Source organism: Oncorhynchus mykiss, chromosome 17 (assembly GCF_013265735.2).
Source record: "Oncorhynchus mykiss isolate Arlee chromosome 17, USDA_OmykA_1.1, whole genome shotgun sequence".
NCBI lineage: Eukaryota > Metazoa > Chordata > Actinopteri > Salmoniformes > Salmonidae > Oncorhynchus > Oncorhynchus mykiss.
The window spans coordinates 43,187,480-43,208,223 of NC_048581.1; the positions used below are offsets into that span (position 1 = coordinate 43,187,480).

The 20,744-nt window shown below is 47.6% G+C and overlaps 3 protein-coding genes across 3 annotated transcripts; all 3 read right to left on the reverse strand.

The window, feature by feature from the left end:
• Positions 1 to 4,111: 4,111 nt before the first annotated feature.
• Positions 4,112 to 5,177, reverse strand: LOC118940444 (histone H3-like). The gene has a single exon (XM_036949928.1). The coding sequence runs from the start codon at positions 4,726 to 4,728 to the stop codon at positions 4,228 to 4,230; it is 501 nt and encodes a 166-aa protein (XP_036805823.1). The 5' UTR covers positions 4,729 to 5,177; the 3' UTR covers positions 4,112 to 4,227.
• A 314-nt stretch (positions 5,178 to 5,491) lies between these two features.
• Positions 5,492 to 6,061, reverse strand: LOC118940445 (histone H2B). The gene has a single exon (XM_036949929.1). The coding sequence runs from the start codon at positions 6,005 to 6,007 to the stop codon at positions 5,633 to 5,635; it is 375 nt and encodes a 124-aa protein (XP_036805824.1). The 5' UTR covers positions 6,008 to 6,061; the 3' UTR covers positions 5,492 to 5,632.
• Positions 6,062 to 6,450: 389 nt separating this feature from the next.
• Positions 6,451 to 20,589, reverse strand: LOC118940446. The gene is made up of 5 exons (XM_036949930.1): positions 20,266 to 20,589; positions 19,518 to 19,528; positions 18,498 to 18,504; positions 14,003 to 14,352; positions 6,451 to 6,837 (listed from the first exon to the last, which is right to left on the reverse strand). Exons 1-5 carry the CDS (start codon positions 20,556 to 20,558, stop codon positions 6,512 to 6,514), a joined length of 987 nt encoding a protein of 328 aa, XP_036805825.1. The 5' UTR covers positions 20,559 to 20,589; the 3' UTR covers positions 6,451 to 6,511.
• Positions 20,590 to 20,744: the final 155 nt, after the last annotated feature.

The window sequence follows — 20,744 nt, forward strand, 5'->3', positions numbered from 1 at the left end:
TGAATGATCTCAACAGGTCATTTCAAAGGGGACAAATGAGGCCCAAGGGCACATACTGGCGATTGACCAATCGGTGCAGTTGATTCACATCTCAGATGTGACTAGGTATCATCTTACAACTTATTGTTGCCACAATTGTCTCTTACATGTACTTAGTGGCTGCCGGCCCTCGGTTTAGTACATCGAGCAACAGAGGTTGCCTTTTAGGAGAACGACTGACAAGCGTTCAACTAGCTGGGATGCAACTAGTGTCATCAAAGCACTTTGTCATAGCAAGTTAGAAGAAATAGGTTAAGGTTACGAAAAGGCTTAGGCTTACCCCAAATGCCACGTCCGTTCGTAGCTGTACTCCGTGTAGGCACAACAAGTCATCACACAGAGAGCACACTTGAAGCACAACTGCACTGCCTGGAAGGCCGCAACGGACTGAATTGGAATCCCTCAAACAGCACGCTAACTACATTCCGCTTTATGATGTCACAGTCAGCCCCTCGGAACACTGGTCCTCAACAATCTCAAACACCTTGGATACCCAAGCCAAACATTCTCGAATCACTCACATTCACAAATCAACCAGGGAGAAGAAGGCTGCCAGGAATTGAATGCTGAAAAGCTAACCTCCTTCACAGAGCAACATCATAGGACTGGGAGTTTGTGTTCAACAGCTTACGTTCCCCTATTATCAAGGGCTTAGTTCCTCTATAGGCTGCAGTGCAGATACTTCACATGCAGAGTACAACAACAAATAACAGAGGGCCTGTTACCACACCCTATAGGCTAGGAGTTGAACTTGGACCACAATGACATTGGTAGTAATTAGCCTGCAGCATAAATGACAGCTCCCTAACGGGGACATAAAGTGGAAATGGAAGTGCGACACATAGAGGAAAAGTCCTAATCCTAATCAAATAGACACATTTATTTGTTTATTCTTTTTTTTATTTCACCTTTATTTAACCAGGTAGGCAAGTTGAGAACAAGTTCTCATTTACAATTGCGACCTGGCCAAGATAAAGCAAAGCACTTCGACACATACAACGACACAGACTTACACATGGAGTAAAACAAACATACAGTCAATAATACAGTATAAACAAGTCTATATACGATGTGAGCAAATGAGGTGAGATAAGGGAGGTAAAGGCAAAAAAAGGCCATGGTGGCAAAGTAAATACAATATAGCAAGTAAAACACCGGAATGGTACATTTGCAATGGAAGAAATGTGCAAAGTAGAAATAAAAATAATGGGGTGCAAAGGAGCAAAATAAATAAATTCATGAAATACAGTAGGGAAAGAGGTAGTTGTTTGGCCTAAATTATAGGTGGGCTATGTACAGGTGCAGTAATCTGTGAGCTGCTCTGACAGTTGGTGCTTAAAGCTAGTGAGGGAGATAAGTGTTTCCAGTTTCAGAGATTTTTGTAGTTCGTTCCAGTCATTGGCAGCAGAGAACTGGAAGGAGAGGCGGCCAAAGAAAGAATTGGTTTTGGGGGTGACTAGAGAGATATACATACACCTGTTTAGCAGATGTCGGAAATGCTTGTGTTACTAGCTCCAACAGCACAGTCAAGTCTAACAAGTAATATCTAACCATGTTCCAACATTCCACACAATACACCCAAATGCAATTGGAATACATCAATATATGGACGAGCAATGTCAGACCGTCCGTAGACTAACATACCTTACAATACAATACTTTATATATCCACATGACATGAGCTATGCAAACCACCTCCACGTTAGGAATGTGCCCAGTGATATCTAACAAAAACACACACCTCCGTGGAACCCACATGGCAAGACAGGAAGGAAGACATGCAGGAGTGCTCATGAAGAAGACCGGAATCATCTCCAATCAAGTGAACAATGTCAAAGGAATAGGGCAAGTCATATAGATAGGGAGGCATTTCACCGCCACCCGCTGGACCACAAGTCATTTTGCCAACACTGGCTCATCATTCAAAGCCACATAGGGAAGGATCTTAACACCACCTGCTGGATCAGAAGTGCCACTCACAATGGCCACACAGACCATTTCTCCCTCAACCTGATGCAATTGTCACAACAAGTATGTGCTCAAAATCAAACATTAACTACAACAGATCATCAAATAGGCAAACACATGCTCATGTAGAGTACCTCAAATTATACAGTTACTTTGTCACCAAACCTAATCTGTCATTCATCTACAAATACATGCTCTTCTAAAGCCACAATGCAATGTTCACATGGTACATTTCATTTCTTACAATCTATGTCACTATTACTTCATTTGACTGCTCTTAAATCATATTCACTTAACCCTTTTCTTCACCTGCTGATTTTCTGCTGCTTTTGTCTCTTGCAGATTTGGACGTCATGTGAATCTATGTTTCTCAAGTATCAAAAGAGAGAAAATGAAAAACGGAATGCTACTTTTCTCTCTAGCCTAGTGCACTCTTTATCTGTAAGCTCCCCTACTGGTGTAGGTAGCTCCAAAAAAAGGTACAGATGCCATAGAACCTGATCTCGACGACCACATTTTACACCAATGCACCCCGACAATCGGTTGGTGGTCGGGAATCAAGTGGATGATTCTGGGACCAATTACAGGATAGGGGTGAGGAGTGTACTGAACTGTGCCTATAGCATGTCAAAAATCCCTCCAACGGGAAATAGGCCTTGGCAAATGGCCAGGGGCGCTGTCCTTTTCAGCACCACGGAGCTCCCCTATTACCTGTCTCATGAGTGAAGATGCAACAGCAGACAATTCCTGCTCTTTTGTCCTGCAATGACACACTTTAGCCGTGTCATTGCTGCATTTAACTGGCAGCCTGTATTTAGGGCCTTTACTTTGTCGTATCATTTGGTCAAGGGGTTTCGATTCGTCAGCAAATCTTCTTTGAAAAATGAACTAAATCCCACATCAGAAGTCGACTTCAAATCACGCCAAAGACACACGACTCTACTCAACCGGAGTCAATAGTATCAAATATTCTGCACTGTGAAGGTGTCATGTGCTGAGCCATTTAGTTCCTATGAAGCCTATTTACGAAGCCAATGCAGCAATCACCACGTACCTGCCTGCATTGGTGATTGCTATTCTGTAATTGGTCAACTACTAATAGGGCAATCATCCCGGCAGCTTCGTAACAGCTGTTTTGCAAGCCCTTGACGATTACATCTATTGATTCCTGCTGTCCTGATGCCTTTTCTCTTAAGGGATCTCGGATCTAGTCTAAAGGCCTATCAATGGGTATGGCATTGGAATATTCAATCGCACACTGAATTCATCCCACTAAATACATTCCTTTCATTTCTCCATTTATTCCACCATATCGAAACAACTTACCTATGCACGCACACAAACAAGCACAGAAGGGCGACTTAATAATATCACGTCTAATTTGGTGGCCTACAACATTTCCTGTACCTTCAACCACAACGTTGGTAACAATTTTTTTCGACCACCTTTCACTTGCGCCGGACAGAGATATATCATTTTACTTTCAATAGCTTAGTCAGTCGCATGAATTATGGGGTGCACACAGCTAACGTTGTAATGATCGGATCAAAACATGGATTTTTGGGGCCATCGAGGAATGTCACATGGCCCAGAAATCATTGAATGGCCATTTTCACAAAGGAATAGACAGACTCTAGCATGTTACATTCCAAGAGCAATTGGAATCGAAAAAACACAACGTGCCCCACTTGGGGACCCGAGGACCGAGTTTGGGAAACGCTGGCCTGAAGATCAAATACCAATAGGGAGCCACTATGACGTGCTCACACGCTGACAGTACCCGCGTTTAACCACTAGATGGCCTCCGTGCTCCACGGTAAACTTTTCCCCTCTCATCAGCGGCACTGCAACATGGGACTTTCAAAGTCAGTTGTTCTTAGCTACATAGTGACCATTTTTGACACTTTTTGCCCTATATCATTACTATCACTCATTACTGCTAGTGTATTTTTCCCCTCTTCTACTCTAGGCATACATCTAATCACATATAGAGAGCGTTATTGAAACGACTCAAGTCAGTTAAGAACCAACTCTTATTTACAATCACGGCCGGTGGTGATACAGCCTGGAATCGAACCACGGTCTGTAGTGACTCGAGAACAGGGAACATACACGGTGGGAAAGGGGCGTGTACAAATGGAACAATTGTGCCTTTTTGACTGAAATATGGAGGTGGCTCTTAAAAGAGCCTTTGGGGGATTTTGGAGATCAGGTCATCGTTTATGCGCGCTCTCCGCGAATACGACGGGCCAGCTGGATGTCCTTGGGCATGATGGTCACCCTCTTGGCGTGGATGGCGCACAGGTTGGTGTCCTCGAACAGGCCGACCAGGTAAGCCTCGCTTGCCTCCTGCAGGGCCATCACTGCGGAACTCTGGAAGCGCAGGTCGGTCTTAAAGTCCTGGGCAATTTCTCGCACCAGGCGCTGGAAAGGCAGTTTGCGGATCAGCAGCTCAGTGGACTTCTGGTAACGACGGATCTCTCTAAGAGCCACGGTGCCGGGCCTGTAACGGTGAGGCTTCTTCACGCCGCCGGTGGCCGGGGCGCTCTTGCGCGCAGCCTTGGTGGCGAGCTGCTTCCTGGGTGCTTTGCCACCGGTGGATTTGCGAGCGGTTTGCTTGGTTCTGGCCATGGCGCTAGCTAGCTTCCTTCTTTCACAGTCGGAGTATAGCCTCAAAATGCCTATGTGAAGTTTATAAAGCCGGCAGCGGCGTCTGCTCATTGGTCACCATCTCCGCACCGCCCTGATTGGCCCGTTGCGGAGGCCTCCTCCGCCGCCCATTGGACGGGAGGCTCGGCCTCTCCGTGCCGCCCCAAAATGCAACCCCCACCCTCGCCGAGGCGCGCTTGGGTCTTTTGTTAGGGCCGCGAGCAACGTTACACTTGACGCGCAATAATGCTCTCATTCTAGCCTACTAGTTGTTATCCTTCATTTAGGCCTCATGTGGGCACTTGATACGGTGCCGTGTATGTGTGTGTGTATCTAACACGCCAAATAATTGGCCAGGCATAGAAAGGACACTTTGCGCTTTTGTTGAGCTAGGTGGTTGGCTCTTAAAAGAGCCTTTGGGGGTTGAGTAGTCAAGTTGCAGCCGCACCAGCGATTTTACTTGGCTTTGACGGCCTTCTCAGTCTTCTTGGGGAGCAGCACTGCCTGGATGTTGGGCAGAACACCACCCTGAGCGATGGTCACGCCGCCAAGCAGTTTGTTCAGCTCCTCGTCGTTACGGACTGCCAGCTGCAGGTGACGGGGGATGATACGAGTCTTCTTGTTGTCACGGGCAGCGTTTCCGGCCAACTCCAGGATCTCAGCAGTCAGGTACTCGAGCACTGCGGCCAGGTACACTGGTGCGCCAGCGCCCACACGCTCGGCGTAGTTGCCTTTACGCAGCAGCCTGTGCACACGGCCCACGGGGAACTGGAGCCCGGCACGGGATGAACGGAATCCCACTCACTGTGTTATACTGCCATGCACACATTCCTACTCATGTCAGCATCATTTATTCCCTCTCCCCCCTTTTTGACATGTCCTCCACACACACACATATGGATTTGCTTTTTTCACTGACAGGTTGGGTGGCTCTTAAAAGAGCCTTTGGGTTACTACAGCACTCCAAATGGGCTGTTTACTTGGAGCTGGTGTACTTGGTCACGGCCTTGGTGCCCTCGGACACTGCGTGCTTGGCCAGCTCTCCGGGGAGCAGCAGGCGCACTGCGGTCTGGATCTCCCTGGAGGTGATGGTGGAACGCTTGTTGTAGTGGGCCAGGCGAGACGACTCTCCGGCGATACGCTCGAAGATGTCGTTCACGAACGAGTTCATGATTCCCATGGCCTTGGAGGAGATGCCGGTATCGGGGTGGACCTGCTTCAGGACTTTGTACACGTAAATGGCGTAGCTCTCCTTCCTCGACTTTCGGCGTTTCTTGCCGCCTTTCCCTGCGGTCTTGGTGACGGCTTTCTTGGAGCCCTTCTTGGGCGCGGACTTTGCTGGCTCGGGCATGATGCTGATGTCTCGCTGCTTCTCACAAACGAATGAGGGGGTGGAGAGCCCTTTCCCTCTTATGAAGACGAAGCTAAGCTAATTCGCCGGCCGTGGACACACCCCTGCTTTCTCATAGGCGCCCCTGCCATTTGCCCAGTGGAGCTGAGCGCGCATAAGAGCCTTCCACTCAGAGGCTTGCTTCCCTAACAAAGACCATAGCCTATGCTCTGTCACTGGTGGGGAATGGTGTGTTTCCAAAAAAGTCCTACAATGGCCAGAAATAAGGCCCCCCTTTTTGGTACTTGGTGGGGATTTCCCAGCCGTGGTGCCTCAGTAATACGACTGTACGCAAAGCCTGCACTGAACATAGCCTCCTGTCACGAATACTCCCTCCCTGTCCACTCAAGAGTGGCTCATGGTTTCCTACGATAATGGATTTGACCCTTTTGAAGCGGATGTGGGTGGCTCTTAAAAGAGCCTTTGGGTTCAAGTCGGGATGTTGACGTTCCGAGAAGAGTGCGTTTAACCGCCGAAACCGTACAGGGTGCGTCCCTGGCGTTTCAGAGCGTAGACCACGTCCATGGCCGTAACGGTCTTCCTCTTGGCGTGCTCGGTGTAGGTGACGGCGTCACGGATCACGTTCTCAAGGAACACCTTCAGGACACCGCGGGTCTCCTCGTAGATCAGCCCGGAGATACGCTTCACGCCGCCACGGCGAGCCAGACGGCGAATGGCGGGCTTGGTGATTCCCTGGATGTTATCGCGGAGAACCTTACGGTGACGCTTGGCGCCTCCTTTTCCGAGTCCCTTGCCGCCTTTACCTCTTCCAGACATCGTGTGTTCGCTAGCTGAGTTCAAGTGAATTAATGACGTAATTTTTTTAAAATTTTTTTTTAGTAGTAGACAATGGACCTGATCGGACAGCTCAGAGCCTCTGCTCTTTTCTGTCCATAAAAAACAATTGGATTAGTGGAAGAGGCAGGGCAGGCCAGGAACAAGGAAGAAGGGTGTGGTCAGCATGGCATCACCCGAGGCTGAATGCCCTAAGGTTTTTATCAGAACGGTTAGTTTCGCCTTTTTGCTTTTCCCGACATTAATTCGTGGTGTTTTGTTTTAAAAATAGAGGTAAAAAATAAATAAAAATAAATAAATAAAAATAAATAAATAAAAATAATTTTTTTTTTTTTAAAAATAAGAGGAGAAAAAGGAGGAATAAAAGAGGGATAAAAGGACTTCATTAAAATTGTAGCTCACAGCTGTGCATGGGGAGAGGGGTCAGGGTGCTAAGGAGTGCATTCACATGTATCTACACATTTTCACAAATATCTACACATTTTCATACACACTTATTTTTTGTATTTTTATTTTTATTTTATTTTTTTGTATTTTTTTGTATTTTTTTCCTTTCTTTTTTCTTTTCTTTCTTTTTTTTCTTCCTCTCTTCTAGGTCAGCTTCAGCATTATGGACATGGGTGTATCTGTGGTCCATTTGGCCTGTCCTACGGCTTCCTTCAATGATGGGTTGTGAGTGGCTCTGTTGATGAACTTCTGGCCAATGACTGACTGTCTGTTGTTGATTGATGTCAGTCCAGATATGCTGTTAACGTAGTGGTTGCTGATGTATCTTGGTAGTCTGTAAGCCATTTTTGCTGCCATGTTTTGGACTATCTGTAGCCGATTCATCTGCTGCGGTGAAGCTGTTATCCAGGCTGGCAGGGCGTATTCAAAGAGGGGTCGGATGTAGCTGATGTAGACTTTCAGCACTGTCTGAGGTGAGGCTCCATATTTTCTTCCGCACAGCGTTTTTAGGTGGTTTAGTCTTTTTCGTCCCTCTCTCTCTATGTTCGCTATATGGGTTGTCCAGCGCATGTTCTTCTGGAAGGTGACTCCAAGGAATTTTGCTTCTTTTTCTACTTTTATTGTTTCACCGTAGAGTTTGAGATCTATGGGTTTCCTGGTTCTTTTCCCTGTGCTTTTTGTGAAGAGGACACATTGGGTCTTTTGTGGGTTCAATTTTACTCGCCACATGTTGGACCACGACTCGATCATTTCAATAGACTTCTGGAGTTTTTTTGCAGCAAGTTGAGGACATTTGGAGCTGGACCAGTAGCAGAGGTCATCGGCAAACTGTGAGACTTGACCTACGGTGGGTGGAGGGTAGTAGATATCTGATATGTAGAGTAGAAAAAGTAGCGGGCTTAGAACTGCCCCCTGTGGGACACCTGCCTCCGGGGTGAAAGGTGAGGATATTGCTGTGGAGACCTTCACTTTAATTGTACGGTTGTGGAGAAAGCTGGTGATGATGTTTCTGATGGAGAGCGGTAGTTTGAGATTGGAATCTGCGAGCCGGTAACACAGTCCATTGTGCCACATCTTGTCAAATGCTTTCTCTATGTCAAAGAAAACCGCCAGGGTAAGTTCTTTTTTCTTGAAGTTCCGAAGGATGTCCTCTGACAGTCTTAGAATGTTATCGGTGGTTGATCTTGCTTTCCTGAAGCCAGCTTGGTGGATTCCAAGGAGGCCCATTTCCTCGGTGTGGCCGCTCAGTCTTTGGGTGAGTACTCGCTCAAACAGCTTCCCGACATGACTGAGGAGGCTGATTGGTCTGTAGCTTGTGACGTTGTATGGGTCTTTGCCAGGTTTGTGGATCATCGTGACAACTGCAGATTTCCAGGGTAGGGGAAAGTAGCCTTCCGTGAGACATGCTGTGAAGAGGTTGGAAAGAAGGTGCAGGTATTCGTCAGGTGCTTGTTTGATGAGTGTGCTGTCAATGTTGTCTTCCCCTGGTGCTTTGTTTTTTGTTTTTTTCAGGTGGGTCTTGATTTCTTCAATGCTCACAGAGCGGGTGAGGGGATGGTCTACTGGTGTCGGATTTGAGGTATTGACGTAATTTTCGGTGCTCGGTGCTCTTATTATCTGCGTTTGGTGGACCTGATTGAAGCCAGTGGCACAGAAAGCGCGCGCTTTTGCCTGGCCTCTGCTGCAAAGGGGAGGGCGTTCGTTCTAGGGAACTATGGAGGAAGAAGAAATCAAAGCTACTTGCATGCGCGGGAAACACACTCAAATACTGAGCTATGTTGAACACAAGGCCCAACTGTGATGTCCCACTCTTCACATTGATTGGTGTTGTTCTTCTTGTTGTTGTTGTTGTTGTTGCGCCTGATTCAACTCTTTCAATCAGCTGTGCCTCTCCAGGGCTTCAACAAAAATGCCTACTCTACCCCTGCCTGGAGTTGGGAAACACTGAACTAGTAGGATTCAACCCACTGCAGTTGCCAGTCACACCTAATAGAGATAGGCGTTAAAAACCTCAAATAGTGTCACAAGTACAAAGGAGAAACGAAGTGGCACAAACGGGAAACAAATACACAAGGAATGCCACAAATCCTAAGGGGTCCGTAATGTCACCTCAGCAGTCATGTAGCTCTTGAAGGCCATGTAATAACGTCATTCTTCTTTTTCTTCCCTAGACATGATCCAGGTGGCCATGGGACGGGTGGTGATACCTCTGCAAGCTGAAATGCAGTAAAACATTCCTCAGACACCCACCCAACACACACACAATAAAGGGATCATTTTCCTATGCGTACAGAGGTGATAGGGATGTGCAAATATTGTATGGTACTTTTTTCAAAAAACAATAACATAGCCTTATATTACGGAAATAGTGGTATGAGGTGGATCCTTTATAGGCCAGAGAGCCTCAGATGTTGCATTGAATGATCTCAACAGGTCATTTTAAAGGGGACAAATGAGGCCCAAGGGCACATACTGGCGATTGACCAATCGGTGCAGTTGATTCACATCTCAGATGTGACTAGGTATCATCTTACAACTTATTGTTGCCACAATTGTCTCTTACATGTACTTAGTGGCTGCCGGCCCTCGGTTTAGTACATCGAGCAACAGAGGTTGCCTTTTAGGAGAACGACTGACAAGCGTTCAACTAGCTGGGATGCAACTAGTGTCATCAAAGCACTTTGTCATAGCAAGTTAGAAGAAATAGGTTAAGGTTACGAAAAGGCTTAGGCTTACCCCAAATGCCACGTCCGTTCGTAGCTGTACTCCGTGTAGGCACAACAAGTCATCACACAGAGAGCACACTTGAAGCACAACTGCACTGCCTGGAAGGCCGCAACGGACTGAATTGGAATCCCTCAAACAGCACGCTAACTACATTCCGCTTTATGATGTCACAGTCAGCCCCTCGGAACACTGGTCCTCAACAATCTCAAACACCTTGGATACCCAAGCCAAACATTCTCGAATCACTCACATTCACAAATCAACCAGGGAGAAGAAGGCTGCCAGGAATTGAATGCTGAAAAGCTAACCTCCTTCACAGAGCAACATCATAGGACTGGGAGTTTGTGTTCAACAGCTTACGTTCCCCTATTATCAAGGGCTTAGTTCCTCTATAGGCTGCAGTGCAGATACTTCACATGCAGAGTACAACAACAAATAAAAGAGGGCCTGTTACCACACCCTATAGGCTAGGAGTTGAACTTGGACCACAATGACATTGGTAGTAATTAGCCTGCAGCATAAATGACAGCTCCCTAACGGGGACATAAAGTGGAAATGGAAGTGCGACACATAGAGGAAAAGTCCTAATCCTAATCAAATAGACACATTTATTTGTTTATTCTTTTTTTTATTTCACCTTTATTTAACCAGGTAGGCAAGTTGAGAACAAGTTCTCATTTACAATTGCGACCTGGCCAAGATAAAGCAAAGCACTTCGACACATACAACGACACAGACTTACACATGGAGTAAAACAAACATACAGTCAATAATACAGTATAAACAAGTCTATATACGATGTGAGCAAATGAGGTGAGATAAGGGAGGTAAAGGCAAAAAAAGGCCATGGTGGCAAAGTAAATACAATATAGCAAGTAAAACACCGGAATGGTACATTTGCAATGGAAGAAATGTGCAAAGTAGAAATAAAAATAATGGGGTGCAAAGGAGCAAAATAAATAAATTCATTAAATACAGTAGGGAAAGAGGTAGTTGTTTGGCCTAAATTATAGGTGGGCTATGTACAGGTGCAGTAATCTGTGAGCTGCTCTGACAGTTGGTGCTTAAAGCTAGTGAGGGAGATAAGTGTTTCCAGTTTCAGAGATTTTTGTAGTTCGTTCCAGTCATTGGCAGCAGAGAACTGGAAGGAGAGGCGGCCAAAGAAAGAATTGGTTTTGGGGGTGACTAGAGAGATATACATACACCTGTTTAGCAGATGTCGGAAATGCTTGTGTTACTAGCTCCAACAGCACAGTCAAGTCTAACAAGTAATATCTAACCATGTTCCAACATTCCACACAATACACCCAAATGCAATTGGAATACATCAATATATGGACGAGCAATGTCAGACCGTCCGTAGACTAACATACCTTACAATACAATACTTTATATATCCACATGACATGAGCTATGCAAACCACCTCCACGTTAGGAATGTGCCCAGTGATATCTAACAAAAACACACACCTCCGTGGAACCCACATGGCAAGACAGGAAGGAAGACATGCAGGAGTGCTCATGAAGAAGACCGGAATCATCTCCAATCAAGTGAACAATGTCAAAGGAATAGGGCAAGTCATATAGATAGGGAGGCATTTCACCGCCACCCGCTGGACCACAAGTCATTTTGCCAACACTGGCTCATCATTCAAAGCCACATAGGGAGGGATCTTAACACCACCTGCTGGATCAGAAGTGCCACTCACAATGGCCACACAGACCATTTCTCCCTCAACCTGATGCAATTGTCACAACAAGTATGTGCTCAAAATCAAACATTAACTACAACAGATCATCAAATAGGCAAACACATGCTCATGTAGAGTACCTCAAATTATACAGTTACTTTGTCACCAAACCTAATCTGTCATTCATCTACAAATACATGCTCTTCTAAAGCCACAATGCAATGTTCACATGGTACATTTCATTTCTTACAATCTATGTCACTATTACTTCATTTGACTGCTCTTAAATCATATTCACTTAACCCTTTTCTTCACCTGCTGATTTTCTGCTGCTTTTGTCTCTTGCAGATTTGGACGTCATGTGAATCTATGTTTCTCAAGTATCAAAAGAGAGAAAATGAAAAACGGAATGCTACTTTTCTCTCTAGCCTAGTGCACTCTTTATCTGTAAGCTCCCCTACTGGTGTAGGTAGCTCCAAAAAAAGGTACAGATGCCATAGAACCTGATCTCGACGACCACATTTTACACCAATGCACCCACGACAATCGGTTGGTGGTCGGGAATCAAGTGGATGATTCTGGGACCAATTACAGGATAGGGGTGAGGGGTGTACTGAACTGTGCCTATAGCATGTCAAAAATCCCTCCAACGGGAAATAGGCCTTGGCAAATGGCCAGGGGCGCTGTCCTTTTCAGCACCACGGAGCTCCCCTATTACCTGTCTCATGAGTGAAGATGCAACAGCAGACAATTCCTGCTCTTTTGTCCTGCAATGACACACTTTAGCCGTGTCATTGCTGCATTTAACTGGCAGCCTGTATTTAGGGCCTTTACTTTGTCGTATCATTTGGTCAAGGGGTTTCGATTCGTCAGCAAATCTTCTTTGAAAAATGAACTAAATCCCACATCAGAAGTCGACTTCAAATCACGCCAAAGACACACGACTCTACTCAACCGGAGTCAATAGTATCAAATATTCTGCACTGTGAAGGTGTCATGTGCTGAGCCATTTAGTTCCTATGAAGCCTATTTACGAAGCCAATGCAGCAATCACCACGTACCTGCCTGCATTGGTGATTGCTATTCTGTAATTGGTCAACTACTAATAGGGCAATCATCCCGGCAGCTTCGTAACAGCTGTTTTGCAAGCCCTTGACGATTACATCTATTGATTCCTGCTGTCCTGATACCTTTTCTCTTAAGGGATCTCGGATCTAGTCTAAAGGCCTATCAATGGGTATGGCATTGGAATATTCAATCGCACACTGAATTCATCCCACTAAATACATTCCTTTCATTTCTCCATTTATTCCACCATATCGAAACAACTTACCTATGCACGCACACAAACAAGCACAGAAGGGCGACTTAATAATATCACGTCTAATTTGGTGGCCTACAACATTTCCTGTACCTTCAACCACAACGTTGGTAACAATTTTTTTCGACCACCTTTCACTTGCGCCGGACAGAGATATATCATTTTACTTTCAATAGCTTAGTCAGTCGCATGAATTATGGGGTGCACACAGCTAACGTTGTAATGATCGGATCAAAACATGGATTTTTGGGGCCATCGAGGAATGTCACATGGCCCAGAAATCATTGAATGGCCATTTTCACAAAGGAATAGACAGACTCATTCCAAGAGCAATTGGAATCGAAAAAACACAACGTGCCCCACTTGGGGACCCGAGGACCGAGTTTGGGAAACGCTGGCCTGAAGATCAAATACCAATAGGGAGCCACTATGACGTGCTCACACGCTGACAGTACCCGCGTTTAACCACTAGATGGCCTCCGTGCTCCACGGTAAACTTTTCCCCTCTCATCAGCGGCACTGCAACATGGGACTTTCAAAGTCAGTTGTTCTTAGCTACATAGTGACCATTTTTAACACTTTTTGCCCTATATCATTACTATCACTCATTACTGCTAGTGTATTTTTCCCCTCTTCTACTCTAGGCATACATCTAATCACATATAGAGAGCGTTATTGAAACGACTCAAGTCAGTTAAGAACCAACTCTTATTTACAATCACGGCCGGTGGTGATACAGCCTGGAATCGAACCACGGTCTGTAGTGACTCGAGAACAGGGAACATACACGGTGGGAAAGGGGCGTGTACAAATGGAACAATTGTGCCTTTTTGACTGAAATATGGAGGTGGCTCTTAAAAGAGCCTTTGGGGGATTTTGGAGATCAGGTCATCGTTTATGCGCGCTCTCCGCGAATACGACGGGCCAGCTGGATGTCCTTGGGCATGATGGTCACCCTCTTGGCGTGGATGGCGCACAGGTTGGTGTCCTCGAACAGGCCGACCAGGTAAGCCTCGCTTGCCTCCTGCAGGGCCATCACTGCGGAACTCTGGAAGCGCAGGTCGGTCTTAAAGTCCTGGGCAATTTCTCGCACCAGGCGCTGGAAAGGCAGTTTGCGGATCAGCAGCTCAGTGGACTTCTGGTAACGACGGATCTCTCTAAGAGCCACGGTGCCGGGCCTGTAACGGTGAGGCTTCTTCACGCCGCCGGTGGCCGGGGCGCTCTTGCGCGCAGCCTTGGTGGCGAGCTGCTTCCTGGGTGCTTTGCCACCGGTGGATTTGCGAGCGGTTTGCTTGGTTCTGGCCATGGCGCTAGCTAGCTTCCTTCTTTCACAGTCGGAGTATAGCCTCAAAATGCCTATGTGAAGTTTATAAAGCCGGCAGCGGCGTCTGCTCATTGGTCACCATCTCCGCACCGCCCTGATTGGCCCGTTGCGGAGGCCTCCTCCGCCGCCCATTGGACGGGAGGCTCGGCCTCTCCGTGCCGCCCCAAAATGCAACCCCCACCCTCGCCGAGGCGCGCTTGGGTCTTTTGTTAGGGCCGCGAGCAACGTTACACTTGACGCGCAATAATGCTCTCATTCTAGCCTACTAGTTGTTATCCTTCATTTAGGCCTCATGTGGGCACTTGATACGGTGCCGTGTATGTGTGTGTGTATCTAACACGCCAAATAATTGGCCAGGCATAGAAAGGACACTTTGCGCTTTTGTTGAGCTAGGTGGTTGGCTCTTAAAAGAGCCTTTGGGGGTTGAGTAGTCAAGTTGCAGCCGCACCAGCGATTTTACTTGGCTTTGACGGCCTTCTCAGTCTTCTTGGGGAGCAGCACTGCCTGGATGTTGGGCAGAACACCACCCTGAGCGATGGTCACGCCGCCAAGCAGTTTGTTCAGCTCCTCGTCGTTACGGACTGCCAGCTGCAGGTGACGGGGGATGATACGAGTCTTCTTGTTGTCACGGGCAGCGTTTCCGGCCAACTCCAGGATCTCAGCAGTCAGGTACTCGAGCACTGCGGCCAGGTACACTGGTGCGCCAGCGCCCACACGCTCGGCGTAGTTGCCTTTACGCAGCAGCCTGTGCACACGGCCCACGGGGAACTGGAGCCCGGCACGGGATGAACGTGTCTTTGCCTTCGCCCTGGCCTTGCCTCCGGTTTTGCCTCTTCCGCTCATATTGGTAGCTTCAGTATGTCACAGAAAGTCTGAATGAGCCGCTGGCCACCTCGAGAGCCTTACTTATACCTCGCCACAAAAGCCATCGATTGGCCACCGGACCGGTGTGGCCTTATCCAATTGGAGTGAGGGAGGGACAGACAGACAGGCAGTCAGCCCTAAGCCCGCCCCCACCCACCCGCCCGCAGGCAGGCAGGCAGGCAGCAGAGTGACGAGGGCTAGGCTACTCTGTTTCCCTCCGACTTTTGTGACTTTTTCACGTTGGCGGGAGCGCCAAAGTGACTACTCAAATCACTGAAACATGTATCAATCAATTCGAGAGTGGCTCATAATACCAATGGCTGCTGTCCAACCCACTATAGTATGTATGCTTTTTATTATCAGGATCAATGTGACATGCCAATTCTAACACATCACAACAATGTTGACTGGTGAGGGTGCTGCACTCTTGAGTGACAAATGTAAAGTCATTTAGCCACTCGAAAATGTGGTGCGTAAAAGTCATTCATTTCATTTCTTTTGCACCACGGGTAGGTAGGTGGAATGGAATGACATGCGCTTTTATGGAAAGAGGTGGGTGGCTCTTAATAACCTGTTAGAGCTCTAGGGGCGCTATTTCATTTTTGGATAAAAAACGTTCCCGTTTTAAGCGCGATATTTTGTCACGAAAAGATGCTCGACTATGCATATTCTTGACAGTTTTGGAAAGAAAACACTCTGAAGTTTCAGAATCTGCAAAGATTTTGTCTGTAAGTGCCCCAGAACTCATTCTACAGGCGAAACCAAGATGATGCATCACCCAGGAATTAGCAGAATTTCTGAAGCTCTGTTTTCCATTCTCTCCTTATATGGCTGTGATTGCGCAACGAATGAGCCTACACTTTCTGTCGTTCGCCCAAGGTCTTAGCAGCATTGTGACGTATTTGTAGGCATATCATTGGAAGATTGACCATAAGAGACTACATTTCCCAGGTGTCCGCCTGGTGTCCTGCGTCGAATTCGGTGCGCAATTGCCAGCTGCTTCCACTTTACCATTTGATTCAGGGGAGAAAGCATGTGTCCAAGAACGATGTATCAATGAAGAGATATGTGAAAAACACCTTGATGATTGATTCTAAACAACGTTTGCCATGTTTTCAGTCGATATTATGGAGTTAATTTGGAAAAAAGTTTGCGTTTTGAGGACTGAATTTATGGATTTTTTTTGGTGGCCAAATGTGATGTATAAAACGGAGCTATTTCTAATACACAAGGAATCTTTTTGGAAAAACTGAGCATCTGCTATCTAACTGAGAGTATCCTCATTGAAAACATCAGAAGTTCTTCAAAGGTAAATGATTTTATTTGAAGGCTTTTATGTTTTTGTTAATGTTGCGTGCTGGATGCTAACGCTAATGCTAACGCTAAATGCTAACGCGAAATGCTAACTCTAGCTAGCTACTTTTACACAAATTATTGTTTTCCTATGGTTGAGAAGCATATTTTGAAAATCTGAGATGACAGTGTTGTTTACAAAAGGCTAAGCTTGAGAGATGGCATATTTATTTCATTTCATTTGCGATTTTCATAAATAGTTAACGTTGTGTTATGCTAATGAGCTTGCTGATAGATTTACACAATCCTGGATACAGGGTTTTTTTCATAGCTAAACGTGACGCAGAAAACGGAGCGATTTGTCCTAAACAAATAATCTTTCAGGAAAAACTGAACATTTGCTATCTGAGAGTCTCCTCATTGAAAACATCTGAAGTTCTTCAAAGGTAAATGATTTTTTTGAATGCTTTTCTGTTTTTTTGTGTAAATGTTGCCAGCTGAATGTTAATGCTAAATGCTACGTTAGCCATCAATACTGTTACACAAATGCTTGTTTTGCAATGGTTGAGAAGCATATTTTGAAAATCTGAGATGACAGTGTTGTTAACAAAAGGCTAAGCTTGAGAGCTAGCATATTTATTTCATTTCATTTGCGATTTTCATGAATAGTTAACGTTGCGTTATGGTAATGAGCTTGAGTCTGTATTCACGAACCCGGATCCGGGATGGGGAGATCAGAAAGGTTAAAAGAGCCTTTTGTGGTAACAACATGTGTCGAGTAGAAAGAACACTGTTTGTAATAGGTTTACTTCTTCTTGGGGGCTGCCTTCTTGGCCTTGGCCGCCTTGGGCTTGGCGGCTTTGGGCTTCGCTGCCTTGGTAGCCTTCTTGGGGCTCTTGGCCGCTTTCTTGGCCGCTGCGGCGGGCTTCTTCACCTTCTTTGGGCTCTTGGCGGCCTTTTTGGGTGTAGCGGGCTTCTTGGCCTTCTTGGGGGACTTCTTTGCGGCCACGGCCTTCTTGGCTGCTACCTTCTTGGGCTTCTTGGCGGCGGCGGGCTTCTTGGCGGCCACCTTCTTAGCTTTGGGGGCTGCGGCTTTCTTGGCGGGCTTCTTTGCCTCGACGGCCTTCTTGTTGAGCTTGAAGGAGCCGGAAGCACCGGTGCCCTTGGTCTGGACCAGGGTGCCCTTAGTGACGAGGCTCTTGACGGCGATCTTGACACAGGAGTTGTTCTTCTCCACGTCGTAGCCGCCTGCCGCCAGAGACTTCTTGAGCGCGGCCAGGGACACGCCGCTCCTCTCCTTGGAGGCGGACACCGCCTTGACGATGAGCTCGCCTACGCTGGGTCCCGCTTTCTTGGGCTTGGCTGCTGCCTTCTTCTTGGGTGCCTTGGCCGGCGCGGCGGCGGCGGGTGCTGGTGCGACTTCTGCCATGTCTGTCGTTCGGTCCGGTAAACACACACACTTACAACACTACGGTAGTCTGTGAGGAGGAGTACTTTGCTGTAGACGCTGCTCTGCGCTATTGAAGCTCCACACCGTGCAGGGGGCTGGCCTTAAACGCGACATGAGAACCATGTAGACTCAAGCCACCCAGCTCGGCTTCTCCGGGCTGGCCAAATGCTCTTTCACTTGTGTTTTCTGGTCGCCAATATCGGGCCAAAAGTCACCGACGGAGCCGTGTTTTTGGCCCAAAAGCGAACGGCCCAGCGAGCAGACTTGTGTCCGTTCAGAATAAAGTCATGTGGGCTGCAGAAGCCCCGTGCATTTTGCTGCGACTCGCTCAAAACCTCACAGTTCGACTGTCGGGTGGAGCGGTGCGCACTGCTTTTCCTGTGCTATTTGTCTCCTAAATGGCCTAAACGTGCATCCGATTGCGAGCACCATTGATTGTGGAGTGAGCCGAGATGTCTGGCAAGGGAATCAAATGGTTTGGCGTCCCCTGATGTGCTCCTTGGTGTTTTAAAGGAGAGCTCTTTTGGGGACCTTAAAACACATGCACTTGTGAGGCCTGGCTGAGACTAGTTTCACGTTGTATTCGTCATGTGTCCAGGAGGCAAATGAAATAATACACTGTCCAACGACATGCTTACTTGCACTGTGTGTGTGATGTTTTATTAGTATGAGTTTATTAGTTGGATTTGGAGCCTGTGTGTTTTCTTGTGCTAGGTAGTCTCTCTCTCTGTCTGTGTGTCTCTTTCAAAAGCGTGTCAGAGAGAGAGAGAGAGAGATAGGCTTGTGGCCTTCTCGCAGTCCTTCCTCGCTTGACTCCGCAGCGTGACTCACTCGTGCCGGTCTTTGTGTCTTTGGGTCTTGGTGTCTGGCTGTGCGGCCGGCGCTATGGAGGCTGGCGCCCCATGTGCTTGTCCGCCCTGATATAGGCCTAGAGAGAGAGAGATTTGGAGCCTCTTCTTCTCTCTCCTCCTCCCTCTTGTACAGGTGTGTGTAAGGGATGTGAAACGGCTAGTTTCAATCGGTGACGTCACTTGCTCTGAGACTGTTGTTGATGATGTGTGCAGAGGGTCCCTGGTTCGGCCTAAAGTTATACTGTTACACAGGCTCCAGTCATCGGAGCACGAGTGGAATCCCACTCACTGTGTTATACTGCCATGCACACATTCCTACCCTGTTCATGTCAGCATCATTTATTCCCTCTCCCCCCTTTTTGACATGTCCTCCACACACACACACACACATATGGATTTGCTTTTTTCACTGACAGGTTGGGTGGCTCTTAAAAGAGCCTTTGGGTTACTACAGCACTCCAAATGGGCTGTTTACTTGGAGCTGGTGTACTTGGTCACGGCCTTGGTGCCCTCGGACACTGCGTGCTTGGCCAGCTCTCCGGGGAGCAGCAGGCGCACTGCGGTCTGGATCTCCCTGGAGGTGATGGTGGAACGCTTGTTGTAGTGGGCCAGGCGAGACGACTCTCCGGCGATACGCTCGAAGATGTCGTTCACGAACGAGTTCATGATTCCCATGGCCTTGGAGGAGATGCCGGTATCGGGGTGGACCTGCTTCAGGACTTTGTACACGTAAATGGCGTAGCTCTCCTTCCTCGACTTTCGGCGTTTCTTGCCGCCTTTCCCTGCGGTCTTGGTGACGGCTTTCTTGGAGCCCTTCTTGGGCGCGGACTTTGCTGGCTCGGGCATGATGCTGATGTCTCGCTGCTTCTCACAAACGAATGAGGGGGTGGAGAGCCCTTTCCCTCTTATGAAGACGAAGCTAAGCTAATTCGCCGGCCGTGGACACACCCCTGCTTTCTCATAGGCGCCCCTGCCATTTGCCCAGTGGAGCTGAGCGCGCATAAGAGCCTTCCACTCAGAGGCTTGCTTCCCTAACAAAGACCATAGCCTATGCTCTGTCACTGGTGGGGAATGGTGTGTTTCCAAAAAAGTCCTACAATGGCCAGAAATAAGGCCCCCCTTTTTGGTACTTGGTGGGGATTTCCCAGCCGTGGTGCCTCAGTAATACGACTGTACGCAAAGCCTGCACTGAACATAGCCTCCTGTCACGAATACTCCCTCCCTGTCCACTCAAGAGTGGCTCATGGTTTAATACGACTGTACGCAAAGCCTGCACTGAACATAGCCTCCTGTCACGAATACTCCCTCCCTGTCCACTCAAGAGTGGCTCATGGTTTCCTACGATAATGGATTTGACCCTTTTGAAGCGGATGTGGGTGGCTCTTAAAAGAGCCTTTGGGTTCAAGTCGGGATGTTGACGTTCCGAGAAGAGTGCGTTTAACCGCCGAAACCGTACAGGGTGCGTCCCTGGCGTTTCAGAGCGTAGACCACGTCCATGGCCGTAACGGTCTTCCTCTTGGCGTGCTCGGTGTAGGTGACGGCGTCACGGATCACGTTCTCAAGGAACACCTTCAGGACACCGCGGGTCTCCTCGTAGATCAGCCCGGAGATACGCTTCACGCCGCCACGGCGAGCCAGACGGCGAATGGCGGGCTTGGTGATTCCCTGGATGTTATCGCGGAGAACCTTACGGTGACGCTTGGCGCCTCCTTTTCCGAGTCCCTTGCCGCCTTTACCTCTTCCAGACATCGTGTGTTCGCTAGCTGAGTTCAAGTGAATTAATGACGTAATTTTAGTATTAGACAATGGACCTGATCGGACAGCTCAGAGCCTCTGCTCTTTTCTGTCCATAAGAAACAATTGGATTAGTGGAAGAGGCAGGGCAGGCCAGGAACAAGGAAGAAGGGTGTGGTCAGCATGGCATCACCCGAGGCT

What these genes read in the sequence shown, in the direction of transcription:
- LOC118940444 (XM_036949928.1), bottom strand. Translation starts at nt 4,728, where the DNA reads ATGAGCAGACGCCGCTGCCGGCTTTATAAACTTCACATAGGCATTTTG.
- LOC118940445 (XM_036949929.1), bottom strand. Translation starts at nt 6,007, where the DNA reads ATGCCCGAGCCAGCAAAGTCCGCGCCCAAGAAGGGCTCCAAGAAAGCC.
- LOC118940446 (XM_036949930.1), bottom strand. Translation starts at nt 20,558, where the DNA reads ATGTCTGGAAGAGGTAAAGGCGGCAAGGGACTCGGAAAAGGAGGCGCC. An exon ending in GTTCGAGGACACCAACCTGT is followed by an intron (nt 6,838 to 14,002) that starts GCGCCATCCACG and finishes ACTTGAACTCAG; the next exon opens with CTAGCGAACACACGATGTCT.